Consider the following 25927-nt stretch of genomic DNA (forward strand, 5'->3'; position numbering starts at 1 on the left):
GTGCAACTGATTGCAGATGTGCATACTTGAATGAATATGTAGGCACATAATGTTTACCAAGTGAAGGTAACTAAAGCAAGCATCGCCTGTTTCTTGTTTTTAAGGTTTTCCCCTTTACCTGCAGCTATCCAGCTCACAATTCTAAATGACAAAATTTACTGTTAACTAAATGTACTGTTCAGCCGCACTTGTTTATTTTTCCAGGTAGCACTTTTGTACAAAATATGAATTTGCATTTTGTGATTTAAAAGCCATTTCGAAGTGATGAAATTTCAACAGCTTAATGCTACACTTTATCCAGCTCTGCATGGTCTAGAATGATGTTTAGTTTGTAATCATTGAATTTTGGTAAAACTTAATTTGGTATTCGTGCCTTAACATGTTTCTTACCAACTTCTGCAGGGGCTTCCCATGCAGATCAATTACTTTACAGTACAATGTTTTCAACATGGCAACCATTTTAAATGCAGCAAGATCCCATAAAGAGCAATGGAATGAATGACAAACTTAAGGGCATTGATAATGGTGGTTGAGTGTAAAATGTTGGCCAAGCTACTTGAGTGACCCAAAGAATTGCTTAATATTTGTTTTTTTGTGTGCATGGTGCCTTCAACTATGCAGCAGCCCTTCGGTACTGAAGTGTCAGCCTAAATTATGTACTTTAAGATAATTAAGATGTACTGTGTTTTGATAGTTAAATATTTTGGGTGCTTAGTTGTCTGTAAATTTGCTGCAATTTTGACTTCTCTATCTACTTCATATGTTGACTGCAGTTTTAATCCAGTTAACTTGATGAGCCTTTTGGATGTCCATGCATTTGTTTTAAACTGCTGATAACCAAGGCTTGTACCTGGGTCAAACCTCAGAATTCCAGTTGTTTGTCGATGAGTATAATATGCCACATTAACCTGGACCAGTGAAAAGATTCTGCCATTTCCACTGTGTGAATTTTGGTGATTTGGTGCACATCAATTAAATGGTCAACTTTTCAGGATCCTCATTCTTTTTCCACTTACAATGTTAACCTGGTTAGCAGCAGTCTGGTTTGAAACATGGATCTTTAATTTCTGGTGTACAATTCAATAACTTAAATGTATATATTTGTGCATTGTCCCAAGCAGATAACTTATTTCATTGGTTATGAATGAATTTAATTGTTAAACTCCAGATAAATTCCGAAAGATTGCACCAGAAGGAAATATTTTTTTCCCTCTTTTGAATCCAGGTATAGAGACAGTTGAAACGTTTGAGATGGTGAATAGTGAACGAGTTCAATTAAGCTTGGTCCCCATGCTACTTTTAGATAGTAAAATCACCTTTGCCTGCAATTACTGGCCTTGTGAAGCCAGAAAGTACTTCCTCAGGAACATTTTGAGCTGTTTGAAATGAGAGTTCTAGATGTTGAGAATGCTAGATTGTTGAACATGCAGTAACCAGCTCGTGTTACATTCAACAGTGCACTTCACTGACCATGCTTCTTTTTAAAATGCTTGAGCTGCAGGAACCTTTCCACTTGTGCTGAGGGAATTTCTTTGTGGTTTAACAGGTAAAGTTGTAGCAGTCTGAGAGGACAAAGGCTGCGTTTTGCTTTTGCAATGTTGATGATGGTGACAGATCAGTGTCTTTTTTTTAAAAATTCGGTCATGGGATGTGGGTTTTGCTGGCAGGGCCAGCATTTATTGTCTGTCCCTAGTTGCCCTTGAGAAAGTGGTGGTGAGCTGCTGCCTTGAGCTGTGGCAATCCATGCGGTGTAGGTACACCCATAGTGCTGTTAGGAAGGGAATTCCAGGATTTTGACCCAGCAACAGTGAAGGAAATATATCACCATTTCAAGTCAGGATGGTGAGTGACTTGGAGGGGAACTTGCAGGTGGTGGTGTTCCCTTGTGTCTGCTGCCCTTGTCCTTCTAGACGATAGTGGTCATGAATTTGAGGTTACCACTGACCAGGAATGCTGTCTAAGGAGGCTTGGTGAGTTCCTGCACTGCATCTTGTAGATGGTATACTCTGCCACTGTGTGTTGGTGGTGGAGGGAGTGAATATTTGTGGATGGGGTGCCAATCAAGTGGGCTGCTTTGTTCTGGATGGTGTCGAGCTTCTTGAGTGTGGATGGAGCTGCACTCATCCACACAGTGGAAAGTATTCCATCACACTCATGACTTGTGTCTTGTAGGTGGCAGATTGGCTTTGGGGAGTCAGGTGGGGTGCTACTCACTACAGGATTCCTACTCTCTGACCTGCTTTTGTAGCCACAGTATTTATATGGTTAGCCCAGTTCAGTTTCTGGTCAGTGGTAACCCCCAGGATGTTGATAGCGGGGCATTCAGCAATGGTAATGCCATTGAATGTCAAGAGGTGATGCTTAGATTATTTTTTTATTGGAGATGATCATTGCCTGACACTTGTGTGGCGCGAATGTTACTTGCCACTTGTCAGCCCAAGCCTGGATATTGAACAGGTCTTGCTGCTTTTGGACATGGACTGCTTCAGTATCTGAGGAGTCACGAATGGTTCTGAACATTGTGCATTCATCAGCGAACATTCCCATTTCTGACCTTATGATGGAAGGAAGGTCATTGAAGAAGCAGCTGAAGATGGTTGGGCCGAGGACACTACCTTGAGGAACTCCTGCAGTGATGTCCTGGAACTGAAATGATTGACCTCCAACAACAACCCTTTGCGCTAGGGATGACTCCAACTAGGGGAGAGTTTTCCCCCTGACTCCAGTTTTGCTAGGGCTCCCTGTTGCCACATGCGGTCAAATGCTACCTTGGTGTCAAGGGCAGTCACTCTCACGTCATCTCGGGAGTTCAGCTCTTTTGTCCATGTTTGAACCAAGGCTGTTATGAGGTCAGGAGCAAAGTGGCCCTGATGAAACCCAAACTGATTCTCAGTGAGCAGTTTGTTGTTAGCAAGTGCTGCTTGAAAGCACTGTTGATAACCCCTTCCATTACTTTACTGATGATCGCAAGTAGACTTATGGGGAGATAATTGGCCTGGTTAGATTTCTCCTGCTTTTTGCATACAGGGCGTACCTGGGCAATTTTCCACATTGCCGGGTAGATGCCAGTGTTGTAGCCGTACTGGAACAGCTTGGCTAGGAGCGTAACAAGTTCTGGAGCACAAGTTTTCAGTACTATTGCCGGAATATTGTCAGGGCCGTATCCAGCCCTCAGCTGTTTCTTGATGTTACGTGGAGTGAATCGAGTTGGCTGAAGGCCGGCATCTCTGATACTGGGGACCTCTGGGGGAGGATCATTCACTAGGCACTTCTGGCTGAAGATTGTTGCAAATGCTTCAGCCTTATCTTTTTTAAAATTCATTCACGGGATGTGGGCATCGCTGGCTAGGCCAGCATTTATTGCTTATCCTTAATTTCCCTTGAAAAGGTAGTGGTGAGCAGCCTTCTTGAACCGCTGCAGTCCTCATGGTGTAGATACACCCAGAGTGCTGTTAGGGATGGAGTTTCAGTGACACTGAAGGAACGGCAATTTATTTCTGATTCAGGATGGTGAGTGGCTTGGGGGGGGTACTTTCACTTGGTGATGGTACCATGTATCTGCTGTCCTTCAAGATGGTAGTGCTTGTGGGTTGGAAGATGCTGCCTAAGGAGCCTTGGTGAGTTCCTGCAGTGCATCTTGTTAGCTGGTACACACTGCTACCACTGTTCATCAGTAGTGGAGGGAGTGAATGTTTGTGGAAGGGGTGACAATCAAGCGGGCTGCTTTGTCCTGGTTGGTGTCGAGCTTCTTGAGTGTTATTGGAGCTGCATTCATCCAGGCAAGTGGAGAGTATTCCAACGCAATCCTGACTTGTCCCTAGTAGATGGTGGACAGGCTTTGCACTGATATGCTGGGCTCCCCCACCATTTGTGAGCCTCCTCCTCCAGTGAGTTGTTTAATTGTCCACCACTATTCAGGACTGCAGAGCTTAGATCTGGTTTGTTGGTTGTGGGATCACTTAGCTCTGTCTATCACTTGCTGCTTATGCTTTTCGGCAGGCAAGCAGTCCTGTGTTGCATCTTCACCAGGTTGACCCTTCATTTTTAGGTATGCCTGGTGCTGCTCATGAAATGCCCTCCTGCACTCTTCATTGAACCAGGGTTGATTCCCTGGCTTGGTGGTAATGGTAGAGTTGGGAGTATGGCAGAGTGTGATTGTGTACAATTCTGCTGTTGCTGATGGCCCACAGCGCCTCATGGTTGCCCAGTCTTGAGTTGCTAGATCTGTTCGAAATCAATCCAGTTTAGTATAGTGGTAGTGCCACACAACATGGTGGAGGTTATGCTTCGAAGTGAAGACAGGACTTTGTCTCCACAAGGACTGTGTGATAGTCATTCCTACGGATACTGTCATGGACAGATACATCTGCAGCAGGCAGGTTGCTGAGGATGAGGTCAAGTATGTTTTTCCTTCCTGTTGGTTCTCTCATCATCTGCCGCAGACCTTGTCTAACTATGTCCTTTAGGACTCGGCCACCTTGGTCTGTTGTGATGCTACCGGGCCACTCTTGGTGATGGACATTCAGGCCCCCCCGCCACCCAGAGTGCATTCTGCGCCCTTGCAACCCTCAGTGCTTCCTCCACGTGGCATTCAACATGGAGGAGTACTGATTCATCAGCTGAGGGGGAGCAGCCCTTGTAGTCAGCAGGAGGTTTCTTTGCCCATGTTGACTTGATGCCATGAGACTTCATGGGGTCCAGAGTCAGTGTTGACGATTCCCAGGGCAACTCCCTCCTGACTATACCACTGTGCTGCCACTTCTGCTGGGCTGGTCCTGCTGGCGGAATGGTGATGGTGGTGTCTGGGACATTGTCTGTAAGCTATGATTCTGTGACTATGACTGTGTCAGGCTGTTGCTTGACTAGTCCATGAGACAGCTCTCCCAATTTTGGCATTAGCCCCCTGTAGTTAGTAAGGAGAACTTTGCAGAGTCGACAGGGCTGAGTTTGCCATTGTTGTTTCCAATGCTTAGGTCGATGCTGGGTGGTCAATCTGGTTTCATTCTCTATTGACTTTTTTAACAGTTTGATACAAGTGAGTGGCTTGTTCGGCTATCTCACAGGGCATTTAAGAGTCAACCATATTGTTGTGGGTCTGGAGTCACATGTAAGCCAGACCAGGTGAAGATGGCAGATTTCCTTTCCTAAAGGATGTTAGGGAAATTATTAGACTTCAAATGGGTAGAAACATTAGTCTTCAGTTTGTCTAGGTTCTCTCTTTAGTGGTTCTGTTCATCATCTTGTTGCACTATTACATTTTTTTTTAAAACTTTGAATACTGAAGTAAAAACAAAATATACTAGGACTATTCAAATCAGTCAGCATCAGTAGTCGGAAGACAAATTAATGATTCAGATTTTTAACTCTTTTCTATTGCCTGACACTTAGATTCAATGGCAACTAAGTGCCTGGCCAGTTTTACACAATCACAAAACCCATGAGGAAAGGCCATCAAAATTCATCCTTCCATTGAAACCTTGACCATCTAAATGCTGCTTGAATAACAGCAGAGTTTTTGACCACAGGGGTGACAGTCCTAAACTTGCTTTTCAGTTTGTCCCTAGTCTCACAATCCTTCAGTCACAGTTTAATTTGTCTCAGTGCTTGGGATTAACCTTTCTTTTATACTTTTAATACGATTCCTGTCATGTGCCTCTATTCATTACAGAGAGTTAAGAATTCCAACTAGCAAAAATGATGCATGTTCAAATGGACCATTGTATTTAAAATAACATTGTACCAAACAGTAGATGAAGCATTTCTGCAAAAATGTGATTTGAGTAAATCCATGTAGAAGTGATAACGTAGAACATTTTTCTGCTTTTGGGCATACATTCAGTGACTTTTAAATTACATTGAGTTTTTTGCTGAAGCTAATGTTGGTACTACCAATGATCAAGTTGCTGTTTGTTTGTTTTTAAATGGGTTCGGAGACTGCAGTTAATTTACATTTATATAGTTCCTTTATAGAAAACATCCAAGATAAGATACAAATAGATAAAGGGAACATACATTCAACCATAATAAAAGCAAAAAACTGCGGATGCTGGAAATCCAAAACAAAAATAAAAATACCTGGAAAAACTCAGCAGGTCTGGCAGCATCTGCGGAGAGGAACACAGTTAACGTTTCAAGTCTGTATGACTCTTCAACAGAACTAAGTAAAAATAGAAAAGAGGTTAAATGTAAGCTTGTTTGGGGGTGGGGTGGTGGTGGTGGGACAGGTAGAGCTGGATAGAGGGCCAGTGATAGGTGGAGATAGCCAAAAGATGCCGTAGACAAAAGGACAAAGAGGTGTTGAAGGTGTTGATATTATCTAAGAAATGTGCTAATTAAGGGTAGAAAGCAGGACAAGCAAGATACAGATAGCCCTAGTAGGGGTGGAGTGGGGTGAAGGGAAGGGATTGAAATAGGCTAAAACGTAGAGATAAACAATGGATGGAAATACATTTAAAAATAATGGAAATAGGTGGGGACACCTTCGGTCTGTCCGCAAGCATGACCCAGACCTCCCTGTTACTTGCCATTTCAACACTCCACCCTGCTCTCATGCCCACATGTCTGTCTTTGGCCTGCTGCATTGTTCCAGCGCAGCTCAATGCAGACTGGAAGAACAGCATCTCATCTTCCAACTAGGCACTTTACAGCCTTCTGGACTGAATATTGAGTTCAACAATTTTAGATCATGAACTCTCTCCTACATCCCCACCCCCTTTCTGATCCCCCTTTTTTTTCTAATAATTTATATAGATTTTTCTTTTCCCACCTATTTCCATTATTTTTAAATGTATTTCCATCCATTATTTTATCTCTACATTTTAGCCTATTTTGATCCCTTCCCTTCACCTCACCCAACCCCCACTTGGGCTATCTGTACCTCTTTCGAGTACAAACACGTTTTCCATCTGTTTATACAGATGAGGTTACATTGTTTCATAGTTTTGCCATTGTGAGATTTGAACTCTTGATCTTGGGGTTACAAGCCCAGTACCATAACCACTTGGCTATATCTGTACCTTGCTTGTCTGGCTTTCTACCCTTAATTAGCACATTCCTTAGATAACATCACCACCTTCAACACCCCTTTGTCCTTTTGTCTATGACATCTTTTGGCTATCTCCACCTATCACTGGCCCTCTATCCAGCTCTACCATTCTCCCCCCTCCCACCTTTAAACCATCTTATATTTCACCTCTTTTCAATTTTTACTTAGTTCTGTTGAAGAGTCATATGGACTCGAAACGTTAACTGTGTTCCTCTCCGCAGATGCTGCCAGACCTGCTGAGTTTTTCCAGGTATTTTTATTTTTGTTTTGTTATACATTCAACCATGGTGTGAAAGTTGGGAGGAGTAGGTCAGGAATACACAATAAACTAACTACAGGATATTGGAGTGTGTGGAACAGGGAATAAGGGTGGTAGCAGTTACAGAGATGGATATAGAATTAAGGACAAGAATTTTAAATACAATCTGCTGGGGAGCAGGTTGCCAGTGTAGATTTGGGAAGGCATCAATGGCAAGTGAGTGGGGACAGGGGGCAAGCAGATGTGATTTGAACAAGTTGGATTTTTTTGGAGGGTGGTGGCTGACAAGTGGCCAGGGGGGCATTAGAGGATATTTTTTACTCATGTTATTTCTGGGATCTTAATGACACTCAGATTTTAATAAGTCTGGGTTACTAATGTTCCTCTTCAGAGGCTACTCAGATGTATTTAGTTGCAGTGTGATTATTTTAACGTTGGTCCTGAATTTTCCTGAAAAGGATACTTCTATTGTCATGTCTCTAAAAAAAAGACCTTGCTCATTTTTTGAAATTTTAAAGTAATGCCCTGCACTTCATTGTTCGGTTTTGTGCTAGAGCAATTTTTGTGCAGCTGTATCAGATTGGCACAGAACAAAATAAGTGTTCAAAATAAATTATTAAAGACCAAATGGTGAGAAGGAAAGGGAGTTGAATGTGCAAGTAAATTGGTCGGGGGGAGGCGGTTAGATGGTGTAGTTGCTCTAGTAGACTTGGATCACTAGGCAGATCCTGACTTTTGATCCATGTCTGCATCTTTAACTGGGTGACATTTGGGCTGGCAAAAAAAATCAAAGTTTGAGGATGGACAGGCTATAAAACTGATATGTTACCTGCCGTAGCCTGCCTTTTACAAGCTTTGAGCAGATTAATCGTAGAAAAGTGAGAAAGTTCTCATGGGTTGAAGAGACATTGCAGCGGTGGAAGGCAGCAGAACAGAATAAACCAAGATTATATATCAGGTCTGGTTTATTCCTCCTTGTTATAACAGTATTTTTCACTCCCTTTTTAAATTGGTTGTCATCCAAATCTTTCACCCTTGCATCTATGTTTTGCAAGTTATGCAGTATGTTTAGATGTAGAGAATACACAGGAACTCTGGAATTTACGTACTGTGAGTAGGCTGACCTGGAAATTCATGTTTCCGTTCTTATATAATATAAATTATATCCCATAGCACTCTGGCTTTTTGAATACAGCACTACAGTAGGTGGCAAGATAAGGGCACATGAAGTTGGGGGTAATATATTAGCATAGATAGAGGATTAGTTAACAGACAGGAAGCAGAGAGTGCGCATAAACAGGGCATTTTCAACTTGGCAGGCAGTGAATAGTGGAGTGCTGTAAAGATCAGTGCTAGGGCCTCAGCTATTTACCACCCATGAGCTAGATATCTAACACACTGCCTCTTTGTCTAAGTTTGCTGATGGTACAAAGGATGGAAAGGGAAGCTGTGGGGAGGACACAAATGCTACAAAGAGATAGACAGGTTAGGTGAGTGGGCAACAAGATGACAGATGGAATAATAATGAAGGGAAGTGTGAAGTTATTTACTTTGGTCATAAGAATAGAAAAGCAGAATATTTTTTAAAATGTGGATATTGATGTTCAAAGAGACTTGGATGTGCTCGTATAGGAAACGCAGAAAGTTAGCATGCAGAAACAGCAAGCAATTAGGAAGGCAAATAGCATGTTGGCCATTAAAAGGGGATTGGAGTACAGGAATAAAGAAGTCTTGCTAAAATTGTACAGGGTTTTGGTGAGGCCACATCTGGAGTACTGTGTGCAGCTTTGGTCTCCACATTTAAGAAAAGATATACTTGCATTGGAGACAGTATAGTAAACGTACATTAAATTGGTCCCTGGAATGAGGGGTTGTCCTGTGATAAGAGGCTGAGCAAATTGGGCCAATTTTCTCTGGAGTTTAGAAGAATGACAGGCGATCTCATTGAAACGTACAAGATTCTGAAGGGGCTTGATAAGGTAGACGCTGTGTGATTATTTCCATGGTCAGGGTATCTAAAACGCAGGGGCACGGTCTCAGTATAAGGTGCCAACCATTTAGGACCAAGATGAGGGGAAATTACTTTACTCGAGGGGTTGAGTGTCTTTGGAATTCTTTACCCCAGAGGATTGTGGTGCTCCTTCGTTGAATGCATTTAAGGCTGGGATAGACAGATTTTGTTGTCGGAATCGAGGGATATGGGTAATGGGCAGGGCAGTGGATAGAAGCCCAAGATCAGCCATGATCGTTTGGAATGGCTGAGCAGACTCGATGGCCCATGTGGCCTACTCCTACTTCTTGTGTTCTTGTGCTATTTATATTGAGTGCTTCTGATGAAAATAAAGAATTCTTTTCCTTGTTGCACCTTTCTGAACTTTTTAAAATCTCCAAGCAATATGCTTGGGGGTAGACATTTTTAACAATGTTACTTATCCTACCTTGCATTACTACATTGTTTTCAGAAGGGTTTAGTAGTTTAAAACTTAAAGGAACTGAATTACTTTACTGTGAAATACCTCTTACTAAGGATAGATTTCTGTAATGCTTTCAACAGTAGAATTACAAATATGATGTATGACTTGATCTGGCGCTATTGACCAATTTCCCTTGCTTTCTGTATTAAATGGACAAAAGTAAAATAAAATGTAATTTGTTTTTTGTGAATGTGGTGGTTAGCTAAATGATGTCACATTAATGATATGCTTATTTGATAGTCTCCAATACCAGCAATGATAAACAGTTCTTCACTGTACAGTTCTCTAGTCACAATGAGTTCTCTAGCCACTCAGATAGGTTTGGAAGGTCAAAATCTATAGCTGTGGTGCTGATTATTTTTTCACAGTTCAAATGTACATAGTATGCAGATTGCATTCTTCTTACTATTCCAACTGACAGAAAAAGAAAGTTCTGACGTCAAAATAAAATTCAACACATACTTGATCTAGGACTTGATGCACACCTTTGCACTGTTTGCAGCTCCCCCTGTTCACTGGTATTGTTGGTTCTAGGATTTTGGCTTATAATTGCATCTTTCTCAGACAGTGATGTATTTGTATGCTTATTCTTTTCACAGGTGAGCTCTTTTTGAAATGTCAAACGACCAATCTTGTTACAGTAACGGTTACCAAGCAGAGCTTGATCTCATGGCTGAGGAATGCAAGGATCATGGGGATGACAATATAAGAACCAACTTAATTGTCAACTACTTGCCTCAAAACATGACGCAAGATGAGCTGCGAAGCCTTTTTGGCAGTATAGGTGAGGTGGAGTCTGCCAAGCTCATTCGCGACAAAGTCGCAGGTAAGGACCTTTAAGGTAAAGCTGCAGCCATTGCTGCTTTTTTGTTTTTAGATAATAAGATTTGTATGCAAATCTTTGGGAGCCAGTTCAACTAATACTTTTCTTCTGAATTACAATGAACATGGAGCCAGTTTCAGAAATGTTGAATCAAGCAAAGCCAAATATGAATCATTTCTCATTTTAAGTTGGAAGGAACATAAATTGATCTTCTGTCATTGACCTATCCAAAGACCTTTTGGGAGGGAACTGTCACTGGCTCAATTACTTTGAGCATATTGTTGTATTTTGAGATGGTAGTGAGTTGCACATTGCAATTCAGTTTAATGTTGTATAGTTCTGTTTGTTGTATGAACAGCTATTCCTTATATCCAGAAGAGTGTTGCTATTTGGGAAATGAAGGTGGAGATCTTTAAAACAACGAAACTTTTATCATAATGAGAAAATGATGAACCTGTGTTATTTTTGTTTGCCTCATTTACACAGTTGCCCAAACAAAATGGATCTGCCACAGTGAAGCCCACTTTCATTCTACATTGAACATTGGGTACCAATATCTTGGAGCTCAGTTGTTCTGGTATGACAGAGTATTAAGTACAGGCTAGAAAAGTAAGACTGAGAAATAAGTACCTTCAGGTGATAGGGTGTGAAGGTCATGCTTGCCAAAGTGACTATTGCAGAAAACCGTGTTTTTGCTTAGTTCTTCATTTTAAAATGAGATAGACCTGCGCACCGTATGAATTTTTGCAAATCAGTAGTTGAATAATTTTGATGCCATTTTACATGGTATCTATCCTGCAATGTATTTTTAGATGTACAGGTGAAACTGAAAGAGTGATTATGGAATCTTAAAAATTTCGGAAAATTTACTTTTACTATCTCAGTTTGGAACTGAGCTGTACAGAGCAACAAGGATTTTGTTCATTGGTATAAGCAGATCTTAGTGAAGATTATGGTATGGATGATTTAATTAGCCTCGTTATCACTGAGTTAGGGATCTCTCACACAGTTTGGCTTTCAAATGTTCGACTTTGTTTCTGACAATGTTCAATTCATTCTTTCAATAATTGGAGTACAATTTAGAACTTTCAGTTTGTGGACTAATTAACTCTTGTTGCTTTCATATACTCTGGTTAAGACTTGTCGATTTTCCAGGCTTGGTGATTGGTTAATGTAGTCTTTCATATATAAAGCATTGTGGTTCCATTTAGTTAACAGTTCTGGACCTATATTGGTAGCTACTAATCAGCATATTGAAAACTAACCCTATTGGTGGAAGTTGGACTAGAAGCTTGCAACTTCTTCAGTTTAATGAACCTGTGTATCTAGGGTCCAAATTTTTTTCCCCTCTTTATTCTTTCGTGGGATGTGGGTGTCATTGGCAAGGCCAGTATTTTTTGCCCATCCCTAATTGCTATTGAACCTAATAGCTTGCTAGGCCATTTCAGGTGGCAGTTAAGAGTCAACCACATTGGTGTGGGCTTGGAGTCACATGTAAGCTAAAGCAGGTAAGGATGGCAGGACATTTGTTGGACCAGATGGTCTTTTACAACAATGAGAGTTGTCATGGTCACCATCACTGATGACTAGTTTTATAACTCCAGATTTATTAATTGAATTCAAATCCACCAGCCGTCATGGGATTTGAGCCCATCCCCCAGAGCATTAGCCTGGACCCCTGGATTACTAGTCTAATGATATTACCACTATGACACCGTCTCCTTCATTGTTGCTGAGTCAAAATCTTGGAACTCTTCTCTCTAATAGTACTGTGGATGTTCCTACATCACATGGACTGCAGCAGTTCAAGAAGGCAGCTAACCACCACCTTCTCATGGGCAGTTAGGGATAGGCAATAAATGCGGGCCTAGCCAGCAACACCTACATCCCATGAATTAATTTTTAAAAGTCAATAGAAGAAAATAGGAGAACAAATGCAAATGTTTAGCCCTGTTGTTTTCAATTTCCTTATTTTCTGCTCTACTCAGAGTAAGGCCCCAGGTGCTGTTGAGGTTTGGAGTTTGTCTTATTCAGTATTTGTGTGTTGTTGATTGAAGGAACACCACTATATCATCAGTGTAAGTATAGATTAATGCAAGTTCATGGCATTGACCCGGTTTAGATTTGAACAGGACATTCCAGCATTGTAAGCACGTTTCCTGTCTCCACAGCGTTACTCTTTAATAAACATTTTGTATCAGAAACATCTGGAATGGATGCTGCCTCCCTTGTTATTTTGCTAAAATTAGGCAGATATTCTAGCATTTACCATTAAAGGACTCGAAGAATGGCAAGACTATTCCATCTAACAACTTTGGAAGAAAGAATAACCAACTTTCAAAAGAATGGAGTATGGGGTAGTAGTTAACACTAGATGCTTACACCGACAGCAAGGAAAGCACATTAAGCTATCCTTTGTTCTGATAGCATCTTACATAGGTGAAAGTGTACGTTACCATTCTGTCCTCTAGATAACAGACATAATTTTGAAAGTGCAAATCTTTGGCGCTGGATCTGCACCACTGCTGTTTGTGGGGCTGGATTTAAAAGGGAGTATAAGCATGAAATGTAAAAAAAAATCATTCCTGCTATAAAGTTTAAATTATCTTTCTGGTTTAGTTTGTTAATCATTAAGGGAAGTTAATTATTTTTATGTTGGATGTTGAATTTCGTTGAGTTTCTGTTACAGCTACACTATTTATATCCATCTTCATGCAGTACAATTACGATTCATTGAGGGCAGTTTTGGTTCTTCAGTTTACATACATGTTGTTTTGTATGGAACAAAAACAGAATTACCTGGAAAAACTCAGCAGGTCTGGCAGCATCGGCGGAGAAGAAAAGAGTTGACGTTTCGAGTCCTCTTGACCCTTCAACAGAACTGCCGATGCTGCCAGACCTGCTGAGTTTTTCCAGGTAATTCTGTTTTTGTTTTGGATTTCCAGCATCCGCAGTTTTTTTGTTTTTATCTCTTGTTTTGTACGGACCTGATCTTATGACATCAAGGAAGGGAAAGATATTTTACATTGTGGCAATTTATTTTTCATTCCAACCCTGCATGCTAAAGCTAAAACCGCAAGTGAGATCACTCTCATTTTTGCTCCTTTCTCCTCCCACCTCTCTCCCTTTCTCTATTCTCCCCTGCCCTCCATTCATTCCCAAAGACCTCTGATGACTGGCTAGTTTTGAAAAATGAACTCATTGTACTTAGGCGCCGGAGAAGTTAGCACTGCTTGTGAAACTGTTCATTAGGAAGAGTAGCCTATGGAGAGAAGAAAGGGGTCAGAATTTTCGGATATGATTAGCAATTTTCTAGCTGTTCTCTGTAATTCACTTTTTTTTTAGAAGGGTGGCTTCAGTGAAGGAGATTTTTCTCTCTCACTCCTAGATCCATTTGGATCCCTCACCTTTGCTGATAAGAAGGAACCAAAAGCCTTTGCCAGTTATGGCATTGATCTCATCTTCCTTAGAGGTGCATGGCATTGACCTCGTCTTCCTTTTTAGCGGATGCAACAACTTCTTCCCAGCATGATTCGTAAGGCAGCAAAGTGGATACCAAAGTATGCAGGCATTTACCTTCAAAGGTGAATTGATCTCCAATCACCTGTGACATATGTTATTCTCCAACATTTTATCTTACCAAGCTACCCTGTGCCTGCACATCTTTAAACATTTTACATTTATTGAGAAGATATTCTTCTGGTTTGTTCAGTCAGTCAATGCAGTCACTGGATGGGGAGGAGGGAATTGACCACTCTAATGACCCTGGATTACATGGGTGCAATGAAGAGGATTGCAGAGACCATTGGAATATTTCTTTCCCCCTCTCCCCAACTTGCACTCATCACCCCACATCCCTCACAATGACTGACATTCTCTCATGGATCTTAGATTATTTGATGTACTGAGAGATCCCACACTGCTTATTTACCCACTAAGTCATTGATAGCAGCTGTCCAGTATCATCATCACATTTTCATTTGCAAGAAATTCGAAAGATATCCATGTAAATGTTTCTAATCCCAAATTTGTAATGTCTCCCTTCCAAAACGAAAATAGCCTTTGAATATCTTCAGGCTTTTAATCCATGTACATTGTTAATTTATATTTTAAATCTTTAATTTTATTAAGACTTGTATGCTTATATTTAAAATGAGAAGTAATTAATGTAGTTGAGTTGCTGTGCTGCTTTTGCTTTTTTAGACTGATGTTTTTAGTTTAGTTGCAGATATCTATGCATAATTATTTGCTGCTTATAACATTGTTACTTAAATGGAACAGTGGATTTGTGTGCAAGTTTGAAGACATCTTAAAAATCTGAATTTTTAGCTGTTCCAAACTAATTTGTATGCATGGAACATTTAGACAACAATGGCAAAAACATACAAGATAGCCCAGTTGACCATTCTTCGCTACTGAACCAAGGCAGATAATTGGTAAACTAGTCAACTATTGGGCGAAGGAAGAACGGGGAGCATGGTGAAATCAGTTCTCATCATCCCTGATGTTTATATCGATGATTTGGCAGTGGTGGGGTGGGGGAGAGCTTTACAGGAAAACAATGAAGGTAAACTTTGGCACCAACTGCCAGATGGACCTGCCCAAAGCTGGCTTGGAGTTGGGTTTGCAGGGAGCAGGGGATGGGTGCAGAAAGAGAGGTGTTATGCTCAATACCAGAGCAGACAGTGCACTAATCCATTGAGTCTTTCAGGACACCAAGGTAAACATAGAAAATAGGAGCAGGAGTAGGTCATTCAGCCCTTTAAACCATGGCTGATCCTCTTTCTCAACGCCATACTCCCACGCTCTCCCCATACCCTTTGACACCTTTAGAGTCTAGAAATCTATCTATTTCCTTCTTAAATATATTCAGTGACTTGACCTCCCCAACTTACTGTGGCAGAGAATTCCACAGATTCACCACCCTCTTGAGTGAAGAAGTTTCTCCTCATCTCAGTCCTGATTGGCCTACCCCATATCCTGAGCATGTGACCCCTTGTTCTAGACTCCCTAGCCAAAGGAAACACCATCCCTGCATTCAGTCTGTCCAGCCCTGGCAGAATTTTATACATTTCAATGAGATCTCCTTTCATTATTCTAAACTCCAGTGAATACAGGCCTAGTCAACCTAATCTTTCCTCATACAACAATCCTGACACCCCAGGAATCAGTCTGGTGAACCTTCACTGCACTCCCTCTATGGCAAGCGTATCCTTTCTTCGGTAAGGAGACCAAAACTGCACACACTACTCCAGGTGTGATCTCACCAAGGCCCTGTACAGTTGCAGTAAGACGTCCTTGTTCCTCTTGTAATGAAGGCCAACATACCATTTGCCTTCTTAACTACTTGCTGCACCTGCATGCCGGCTTTCAGTAATTGATGTACAAAAACACCCAGGTCCCTTTGTAGATCAAAACAAAAACAGGATTACCTGGAAAAACTCAGCAGGTCTGGCAGCATCGGCAGAGAAGAAAATAGTTGATGTTTCGAGTCCTCATGACCCTTCAACAGAACTAGATGAATCCAAGGAGAGGGGTGAAATATAAGCTGCTTTAAGGTGTGTGTGTGGTGGGGGGGCTAGTTGGGTTGGGTGGGGTTGGGTTGGGTGGGGGGAGAGAGGTGGAGGGGGGTGGTGTGTTTATAGGGACAAGCAAGCAGTGATAGGAGCAGATCATCAAAAGATGTCACAGACAAAAGAACACAGAGATGTTGAAGTTGGTGATATTATCTAAACGAGAAAACCTCTGATAATACATTCAACACCTCTGTGTTCTTTTGTCTGTGACATCTTTTCATGATCTGCTCCTATCACTGCTTGCTTGTCCCTACAAACACACACCACCCCCCTCCACTTCTCCCCCCCCCCCCCGGCAACACACACCTTAAAGCAGCTTATATTTCACCCCTCTCCTTGGATTCACCTAGTTCTGTTGAAGGGTCATGAGGACTCGAAATGTCAACTCTTTTCTTCTCCGCCGATGCTGCCAGACCTGCTGAGTTTTTCCAGGTAATTCTATTTTTCTCAGCGATAGGAGCAGATAATCAAAAGATGTCACAGACAAAAGAACACAGAGGTGTTGAAGGTGGTGATATTATCTAAACGAATGTGCTAATTAAGAATAGATGGAAGGGCACTCAAGGTACAGCTCTAGTGGGGGTGGAGTGGAAAGACTTGGAGGGCGTAAAAGATATAGATTGAAAAATAATGGAAATAGGTGGGAAAGGAAAAATCTTTGTAAATTATTGGAAAAAACAAAAGGAAGGGGGAAGAAACGGAAGGGGAGTGGGGATGGAGGAGGGAGTTCAAGATCTAAAGTTGTTGAATTCAGTATTCAGTCCAGAAGGCTGTAAAGTGCCTAGTCGGAAGATGAGGTGCTGTTCCTCCAGTTTGCGTTGAGCTTCACTGGAACAATGCAGCAAGCCAAGGACATACATGTGGGCAAGAGAGCAGGGTGGAGTGTTAAAATGGCAAGCGACAGGGAGGTTTGGGTCATTCTTGCGGACAGACCGCAGGTGTTCTGCAAAGTGGTCGACCAGTTTATGTTTGGTCTTTCCAATGTAGAGGAGAGCACATTGGGAGCAACGAATGCAGTAGACTAAGTTAGAGGAAATGCAAGTGAAATGCTGCTTCACTTGAAAGGAGTGTTTGGGCCCTTGGACAGAGAGAGGAAGTGAAGGGGCAGGTGTTGCATCTTTTGCGTAGGCATGGGGAGGTGCCATAGGTGGGGGTTGAGGAGCAGGGGTTGATGGAGGAATGGACCATGGTGTCCCGGAGGGAACGATCCCTACGGAATGCCGTCGGAGGGGATGAAGGGAAGATGTGTTTGGTGGTGGCATCATGCTGGAGATGGCGGAGGATGATCCTTTGAATGTGGAGGCTGGTGGGGTGATAAGTGAGGACAAGGGGGACCCCATCATGTTTCTGGGAGGGAGGAGAAGGCCTGAGGGCAGATGCGCGGGAGATGGGCCAGACACGGTTGAGGGCCCTGTCAATGACCGTGGGTGGAAAACCTCGGTTAAGGAAAGAGGAGGACATGTCAGATGAACTGTTTTTGAAGGTAGCATCATCAGAATAGATGCGATGGAGGCGAAGGAATTGAGAGAATGGGATGGAGTCCTTACAGGAAGCAGGCTGTGAGGAGCTGTAGTCGAGGTAGCTGTGGGAGTCGGTAGGCTTGTAATGGATATTGGTGGACAGTCTATCACCAGAACTTGAGACAGAGAGGTCAAGGAAGGGAAGGGAAGTGTCAGAGATGGACCATGTGAAAATGATGGAGGGGTGGAAATTGGAAGCAAAATTAATAAAATTTTTCCAGGTGCCAACGAGAGCATGAAGCAGCACCGAAGTAATAATCGCTGTACCGGAGAAAGAGTTGTGGGAGGGGGCCGAAGTAGGACTGGAACAAGGAATGTTCCACATACCCACTAAAGGGACAGGCATAGCTGGGGCCCATGCGAGTACCCATAGCCCCACCTTTTATTTGGAGGAAGTGAGAGGAGTTAAAGGAGAAATTGTTCAGTGTGAGAACAATTCAGCCAGGCGGAGAAGAATAGTGGTGGATGGGGATTGTTCGGGCCTCTGTTCGAGGAAGAAGCTAAGGGCCCTCAGACCATCCTGGTGGGGGATGGAGGTGTAGAGGAATTAGACGTCCATGGTGAAGAGGAAGTGGTTTGGGCCAGGGAACTGGAAATTGTTGATGTGACATAAGGTGTCAGAGGAATCACGGATGTAGGTGGGAAGGGACTGGACAAGGGGAGAGAGAAAGGAGTTGAGATAACGAGAAATTAGTTCCATGGGGCAGGAACAGGCTGACACGATCGGTCTACCGGGACAATCCTGTTTGTGGATTTTGGGTAGGAGGTAGAAGCGGGCCATCCGAGGTTGGGCGACTATCAGGTTGGAAGCTGTGGGAGGAAGATCTCCAGAGGAGATGAGGTCAGTGACAGTCCTGGAAACAATAGCTTGATGTTCAGTGGTGAGTTCATGGTCCAGGGAGAGGTAGGAGGAAGTGTCTGCGAGTTGACGCTGAGCCTCCGCGAGGTAGAGGTCAGTGCGCCAGACAGCAACAGCACCACCCTTGTCAGCGGGTTGATGACAATGTTGGGGTTGGACCTGAGAGAACAGCGTGCAGTAAGTTCAGAGAGAGACAGATTAGAATGGGTGAGAGAAGCAGAGAAATTGAGACGACTAATGTCACGCCGACAGTTCTCAATGAAAAGATCAAGAGAAGGTAAGAATCCAGAGGGAGGTGTCCAGGTGGAGGGAGAATATTGGAGGTGGGTAAAAGGATCCATTGAACGGGGAGAGGACTCCTGCCCAAAGAAGTGAGCACGGAGACGAAGACAGCGGAAGAAGAGTTCAGCATCGTGCCGAGTGCAAAATTCATTGAGATATGACGGCGTGAGGGTACGAAACTAAGTCCTTTGCTGAGCACTGAACGTTCAGCATCAGAGAGGGGAAGGTCAGGGGGTATAATGAATACACGGCCGGGGCTGGGATTGGAAGATGGGGTGGGGACAGGCAGGGGTGGAGGGTCCTAGATGGGTGTTGGTGTCGATGAGTTGTTGGAGCTTGCGTTCCTTAGCACTTGAGAGAAAGAGAAAAAGTTTCTTGTTGAGGCGTCAGATGAGACGAAGACAGCGGAAGAAGAGTTCAGCATCGTGCCGAGCCCAAAATTTATTGAGACGAGGGCGTAAGGGTATGAAACTAAGTCCTTTGCTGAGTACTGAACGTTCAGCGTCGGAGAGGGGAAGGTCAGGGGGTATAGCAAATACACGGCCGGGGCTGGGATTGGAAGATGGGATGGGGACAGAGGGATAGGCAGGGCTGGGGGGGTCCCTAGATGGGTGTTGGTGTCGATGAGTTGTTGGAGCTTGCATTCCTTAGCACTTGAGAGAAAGAGAAAAAGTTTCTTGTTGAGGCGTCGGATGAGACGAAGGATAAAATGAAACTGAGGGCACGCGCAGCTTTAGAAAGGGTGCGGCGGAGCTGTTGGAGGGAGAGGTCGAGTATGCTCCCGCGCATTGCCCTCACGCCTTCTCCCCCCTCCCAGAAACATGATAGGGTCCCCCTTGTCCTCACTTATCACCCCACCAGCCTCTGCATTCAAGCAATCATCCTCCGCCATTTCTGCCAACTCCACCATGATGCCACCACCAAACACATCTTCCCTTCAACCATCCCCCGCCCCCGGCGGCATTCCGTAGGGATTGTTCCCTCCGGGACACCCTGGTCCACACCTCCATCACCCCCTATTCCTCAACCCCCACCTATAGCACCTCCCCATGCCCATGCAAAAGACGCAACGCCTGCCCCTTCGCTTCCTCTCTCCTCACCGTCCACAGGCCCAAACATTCCTTTCAAGTGAAGCAGCATTTCACTTGCATTTCCCCCAACTTAGTCTACTGCATTCGTTGCTCCCAATGCAGTCTCCTCTCCATTGGAGAGACCAAACGTAAACTGGGCGACCGCTTTGCAGAACACCTGCGGTCTGTCCGCAAGAAAGACCCAAACCTCCCTGTCGCTTGCCATTTTAACACTCCACCCTGCTCTCTTGCCCACATGTCTGTCCTTGGCTTGCTGCATTGTTCCAGTGAAGCCCAATGCAAACTGGAGGAACGGCACCTCATCTTCCAACTAGGCACTTTACAGCCTTCTGGACTGAATATTGAATTCAACAACTTTAGATCTTGAACTCCCTCGTCCATCCCCACCCCCCTTCTGTTTCTTCCCCCTTCCTTTTGTTTTTTCCAATAATTTATATAGATTTTTCATTTCCCACTTATTTCCATTATTTTTAAATCTATATCCTTTATGCCCTGCTAGTCTTTCCTCTCCACCCCCACTAGAGCTGTACCTTGGGTGTCCTGCCATCAATTCTTAATTAGCACATTCGTTTAGATAATATCACCACCTTCAACACCTCTTTGTTCTTCTGTCTATGACATTTTTTGATTATCTGCTCCTTTCACTGCTTGCTTGTCCCTACAACCACACCCCCCCTTCCCCCAACTTCTCTTCCCCCCCACCCCCCTACCTTAAACCAGCTTATATTTCACCCCTCTCCTAATATTCATCCAGTTCTGTTGAAGGGTCATGAGGACTTGAAACGTCAACTCTTTTCTTCTCCGCCGAAGCTGCCAGACCTGCTGAGTTTTTCCAGGTAATTCTGTTTTTGTTTTGGATTTCCAGCATCTGCAGTTTTTTGTTTTTATCTCTGTGTTTAATTGACTGCCACTCCTCGTCAAGAAATTCCTTCCTTGAAGAAGTACTGCTCCTCTCTCCAACAAGATTTCCGTATCTCTCTTTTGCCTTGTTCACCTTCGTTGCTTCCATTTCGCTCCTGGTGTTTGACAAGGTGTTTACTAAAACCCGCTTTCACAGCCATATCTCCTTTCTCAGTGACGGTCTCCGTCTCTGACTTACCCCACAAGGAGTTCAACTGAAATTCCATCCCTCTTGTTTCGAACCCACCCAGGATTACAGGTATCTCTGGGACATAAAACGTTTCTCGGACTACTGTTCCCATCGCATTCTGAGATCCACACTCAGTGCCATGCGCCGCCATATAAACACACTTTACCTCTCCCTCCAGCAGCTCCGCCGCACCCTTTTTCAAAGCTGCGCATTCCCCGAGTTTCATTTTATTCATCGTCTCTTCCGACACCTCAACAAGAACTTTTTCTCTTTCTCTCAAGTGCTAAGGAACGCAAGCTCCAACAACTCATCGACACCAACACCCATCTAGGACCCTCCACCCCTGCCTGTCCCCACCCCATCTTCCAATCCCAGCCCCGGCCGTGTATTCACTATACCCCCTGACCTTCCCCTCTCCGATGCTGAACATTTAATGCTCAGCAAAGGACATAGTTTCATACCCTTACGCCCTCATCTCAATAAATTTTGGGCTCGGCACGATGCTGAACTCTTCTTCCTCTGTCTTCGTCTCCGTGCTCACTTCTGTGGGCAGGAGTCCTCTCCCCGTTCAACGGATCCTTTTACCCACCTCCAATATTCTCCCTCCACCTGGACCCCTCCCTCTGGATTCTTACTTTCTCTTGATCTTTTATTGAGAACCGTTGGCGTGACATTAGTCGTCTCAATTTCTCTGCTCCTCTCACCCATTCTAATCTGTCTCTCTCTGAACTTACTGCACTCTGTTCTCTCAGGTCCAATCCCAACATTGTCATCAAACCCGCTGACAAGGGTGCTGTTGTTGTCTGGCGCACTGACCTCTACCTCGCGGAGGCTGAGCGTCAACCTCTCCCTGGACCAAGACCACACCACTAAACATCAAGTCATTGTTTCCAGGACTGTCACTGACCTCATCTCCTCTGGAGATCTTCCTCCCACAGCTTCCAACCTGACAGTCGCCCAACCTCGGACGGCCCGCTTCTACCTCCTACCCAAAATCCACAAACAGGATTGTCCCAGCAGCCCGATCGTATCAGCCTGTTCCTGCCCCACAGAACTCATTTCTCGTTATCTCAACTCCCTTCTCTCTCCCCTTGTCCAGTCCCTTCCCACCTACATCCGTGATTCCTCTGATACCTTATGTTACATCAACAGTTTCCAGTTCCCTGGCCCAAACCACTTCCTCTTCACCATGGACGTCCAATCCCTCTACACCTCCATCCCCCACCAGGATGGTCTGAGGGCCCTTAGCTTCTTCCTCGAACAGAGGCCCGAACAATCCCCATCCACCACTATTCTCCTCCGTCTGGCTGAATTGTTCTCACACTGAACATTTTCTGCTTTAACCCCTCTCACTTCCTCCAAATAAAAGGTGTGGCTATGGGTACCCGCATGGGCCCCAGCTATGCCTGTCTCTTTATGGGGTATGTGGAACATTCCTTGTTCCGGTCCTACTCCAGCCCCCTCCCACAACTCTTTCTCCGGTACATCGATGATTACTTCGGTGCAGCTTCATGCTATCGTCGGGACCTGGAAAAATTTTATTAATTTTGCTTCCAATCTCCACCCCTCCATCATTTTCACATGGTCCTCCTCTGACACTTCCCTTCCCTTCCTTGGCCTCTCTGTCTCAATCTCTGGTGATAGACTGTCCACCAATATCCATTACAAGCCTACCGACTTCCACAGCTACCTCGACTACATCTCCTCACACCCCACTTCCTGTAAGGACTCCATCCCATTCTCTCAGTTCCTTCGCCTCCGTCTCATCTGTTCTGATGATGCTACCTTCAAAAACAGTTCCTCTGATATGTGCTCCTCCTTCCTTAACTGAGGTTTTCCACCCACGGTCATTGACAGGGCCCTCAACCGTATCCGGCCCATCTCCCTTGCATCCGCCCTCACGCCTTCTCCTCCCTCCCAGAAGCATGATACGGCCCCCCTTGTCCTCACTTATCACCCCTTCACTTCATCTCTCCTCACTGTCCAAGGGCCCAAACACTCCTTACAAGTGAAGCAGCATTTCACTTGCATTTCCCCTAACTTAGTCTGTGCATTCGTTGCTCCCATTGCGGTCTCCTCTACATTGGAGAGACCAAATGTAAACTGGGCGAACACTTTGCAGAACACCTGCAGTCTGTCCGCAAGAAAGACCCAAACCTCCCTGTCGCTTGCCATTTTAACACTCCACCCTGCTTTCTTGCCCACATGTCTGTCCTTGGCTTGCTGCATTGTTCCAGTGAACCCCATGCAAACTGGAGGAACAACACCTCACCTTCCAACTAGGCACTTTACAGCCTTCTGGACTGAATATTGAATTCAACAACTTTAGATCTTGAACTCTCTCCTCCATCCTCACTCCCCTTCCGTTTCTTCCCCCTTCCTTTTGTTTTTTCCAATAATTTATATAGATTTTTCTTTTCCCACCTATTTCCATTATTTTTAAATCTATATCTTTTATGCCCTGCTAGACTTTCCACCCCACCCCCACTAGTGCTGTACCTTGAGTGTCCTGCCATCAATTCTTAATTAGCACATTCGTTTAGATAATATCACCACCTTCAGTCCCTCTTTGTTCTTTTGTCTGTGACATCTTTTGATTATCTGCTCCTTTCACTGCTTGCTTGTCCCTACAACCACACCCCCCCCCCCCCGCCACTTCTCTCCCCCCAACCCCCCACCTTAAACCAGCTTATATTTCACCCCTCTCCTAATATTCACTCACTTCTGTTGAAGGGTCATGAGGACTCGAAACGTCAACTTTTTTCTTTTCCGTCAATGCTGCCAGACCTGCTCAGTTTTTCCAGGTAATTCTGTTTTTGTTTTGGATTTCCAGCATCCGCAGCTTTTTGTTTTTATCTTTAGAAATATTACATTTGGTTCCCTCATCCAAATTATTGATAAATGTTGTGAATATCTGGTGCCCAAGCAATGATCCCTGCAGTACTCCACTAGTCACCGCTTGCCACTCTGAAAAAGATCCTTTTAACCCTACTCTCTGTTTCCTGTCTGCTAACCAATTCTCAATCCATGCCTATATAATACCCCTAATCCCATGTGCTTTAATCTTACACACTCTTATGTGGGACTTTTATCAAAAGCTTCCTGAAAATCCAAATACACCACTTCCACTGGTTCTCCCTTATCTATTCTGCTAGTCACGTCCTCAAAAAAATACTCCAGTAGGTTTGTCAAACATGATTCCCTTTCATAAATACGTAATGACTTTGTCTAATCCTGTTGATATTTTCTAAGTGTCCTGCTATAATCCTTTATAATAGATTCCAGCATTTTCCCTACTACTGATGTTAGGCTAACCAGTCTGTAATCCCCTGTTATCTCCCTTCCTTCTTTTTTAAATAGTGGGGTTACATTTGTCACCCTCCAATCTATCGCAACTGTTCCAGAATCTACAGAATTTTGGAAGATGGCAACCAACACATCCACTAATTCTAAGGCCACCTCCTTTAGTACCCTGGAATGTAGATTATCAGGCCCTGGGGATTTATTGGCTTTCAGTCCTATTAATTTCTCCATCACTTTTTTTTGTAGTACTAATTTCCTTCATTTCCTCCTTTTCACTAGACCCTTGGTTCCCTGGCATTTCTGGGGAGTTATTTGTGTCTTCCCCCGTGAAGACAGAACTAAAGTAGTTGTTTAATTGCTCTGCCATTTCCTTTCCTCTATTATAAATTCGCTTGTTTCGGACTGTAAGGGACCAACATTTGTCTTTGCTAATCTTCTTTTTACTTACTTATGGAAGCTTTTACAGCCTGCTTTTATGTTCCTTGCAAGTTTACTCTCATACTCTATTTTTCCCCTTTTAATCAATCTCTTGGTCCTCCTTTGCTGAATTCTAAACTGCTCCCACTCCTCATGCATGCTACTTCACTTTATATCCTAATGAGGAATTCTGTTATGTTATGATCATTATTCACTAAAAGACTCCGCACAACAGGATTATTAATTAACCCCTTCATATTGCACAATACCAAATCGAGGATAGCCTGTTCCCTAGTTGGTTCCTGAACTACTGGTCTAAAATAAATCTTGTACACACACCAGGAATTCATCCGCCACAGTATTATTTGCTAATTTAGGTAGATTAACAGTCCTTTTATAGAATCCTTCAGAAATGGTAATAATTATACTGAGCACTTCTATTCATTTAGAGCCTTATGTCAAAACTTGTGACGCTTGGAAATGACAAATTACTTACTGCTTAGTTCCCTAATGTGGTGGAGGGTGAAGCAGATATAGCAAATTTGAGTGCTTTTTGACCAAGTTCAGAACACCTCATCTGTTGCACTCGTTCCTTTGTGGTTTCCTCAATTTCTCTGTATTCTGTGATTGAAGGTGGTGCTGTTCCAACATAAATTTCGAGCAGTGTGTAAAGTGTGGCCACTAATTTTTTGTACTTCATGGACAGTTGTTTTCTGTTTGCATTTGCTCCCAAAACAAACTGACAAATAGCCCTTTCTGTTACCTTTTGAGTTGTTGTAAATCTTCTCTCTTTTCAGTAGTCACTTTCAGTTATTGTGATTCAGACTGCCTTCCAGAAATAATGAACCTCCATCCTTTCCTTTTTTGCATCATGTCACTTTTTGGCCAGGAATGGGTCTGTTGCAGTATTCATGCAGCATCCCTCCAATGTTGCTATGAGCTGGCTATAAGGACGTGTAAAATGGAATCTTTAATAGCCAAGTTAAAATCTTACAGTGGAAACGAATGGAAAAGAAGTTCAGTAATAATGCTCAGCCACTGCATGTCCATCAAAAAAACAAAATGCTGCAGATGCTGAAAATCTGAAATAAAAACCAAAAGTGCTGAAATATTCAGCAAGTCAAGCCTGTACATGTATATGCATAGTACCTCATTTGGATAGCACATCTTGCCTGAAATGCAACTTTT

The 25927-nt window shown here is 43.5% G+C and overlaps 1 protein-coding gene across 1 annotated transcript in view; it reads left to right on the top strand.

The window, feature by feature from the left end:
• LOC121286854 (ELAV-like protein 1) overlaps positions 1 to 25927 on the top strand; it is a 33608-nt gene that overhangs the window by 936 nt on the left and 6745 nt on the right. Inside the window, exon 2 of the mRNA XM_041203995.1 lies at positions 10378 to 10604. Within this exon, the coding sequence (XP_041059929.1) occupies positions 10394 to 10604 (211 nt within the window). The 5' untranslated portion in view covers positions 10378 to 10393. The remainder of the gene's footprint in view (positions 1 to 10377; positions 10605 to 25927) is intronic.

This window comes from Carcharodon carcharias, chromosome 14 (assembly GCF_017639515.1).
Source record: "Carcharodon carcharias isolate sCarCar2 chromosome 14, sCarCar2.pri, whole genome shotgun sequence".
NCBI classification, from domain to species: domain Eukaryota; kingdom Metazoa; phylum Chordata; class Chondrichthyes; order Lamniformes; family Lamnidae; genus Carcharodon; species Carcharodon carcharias.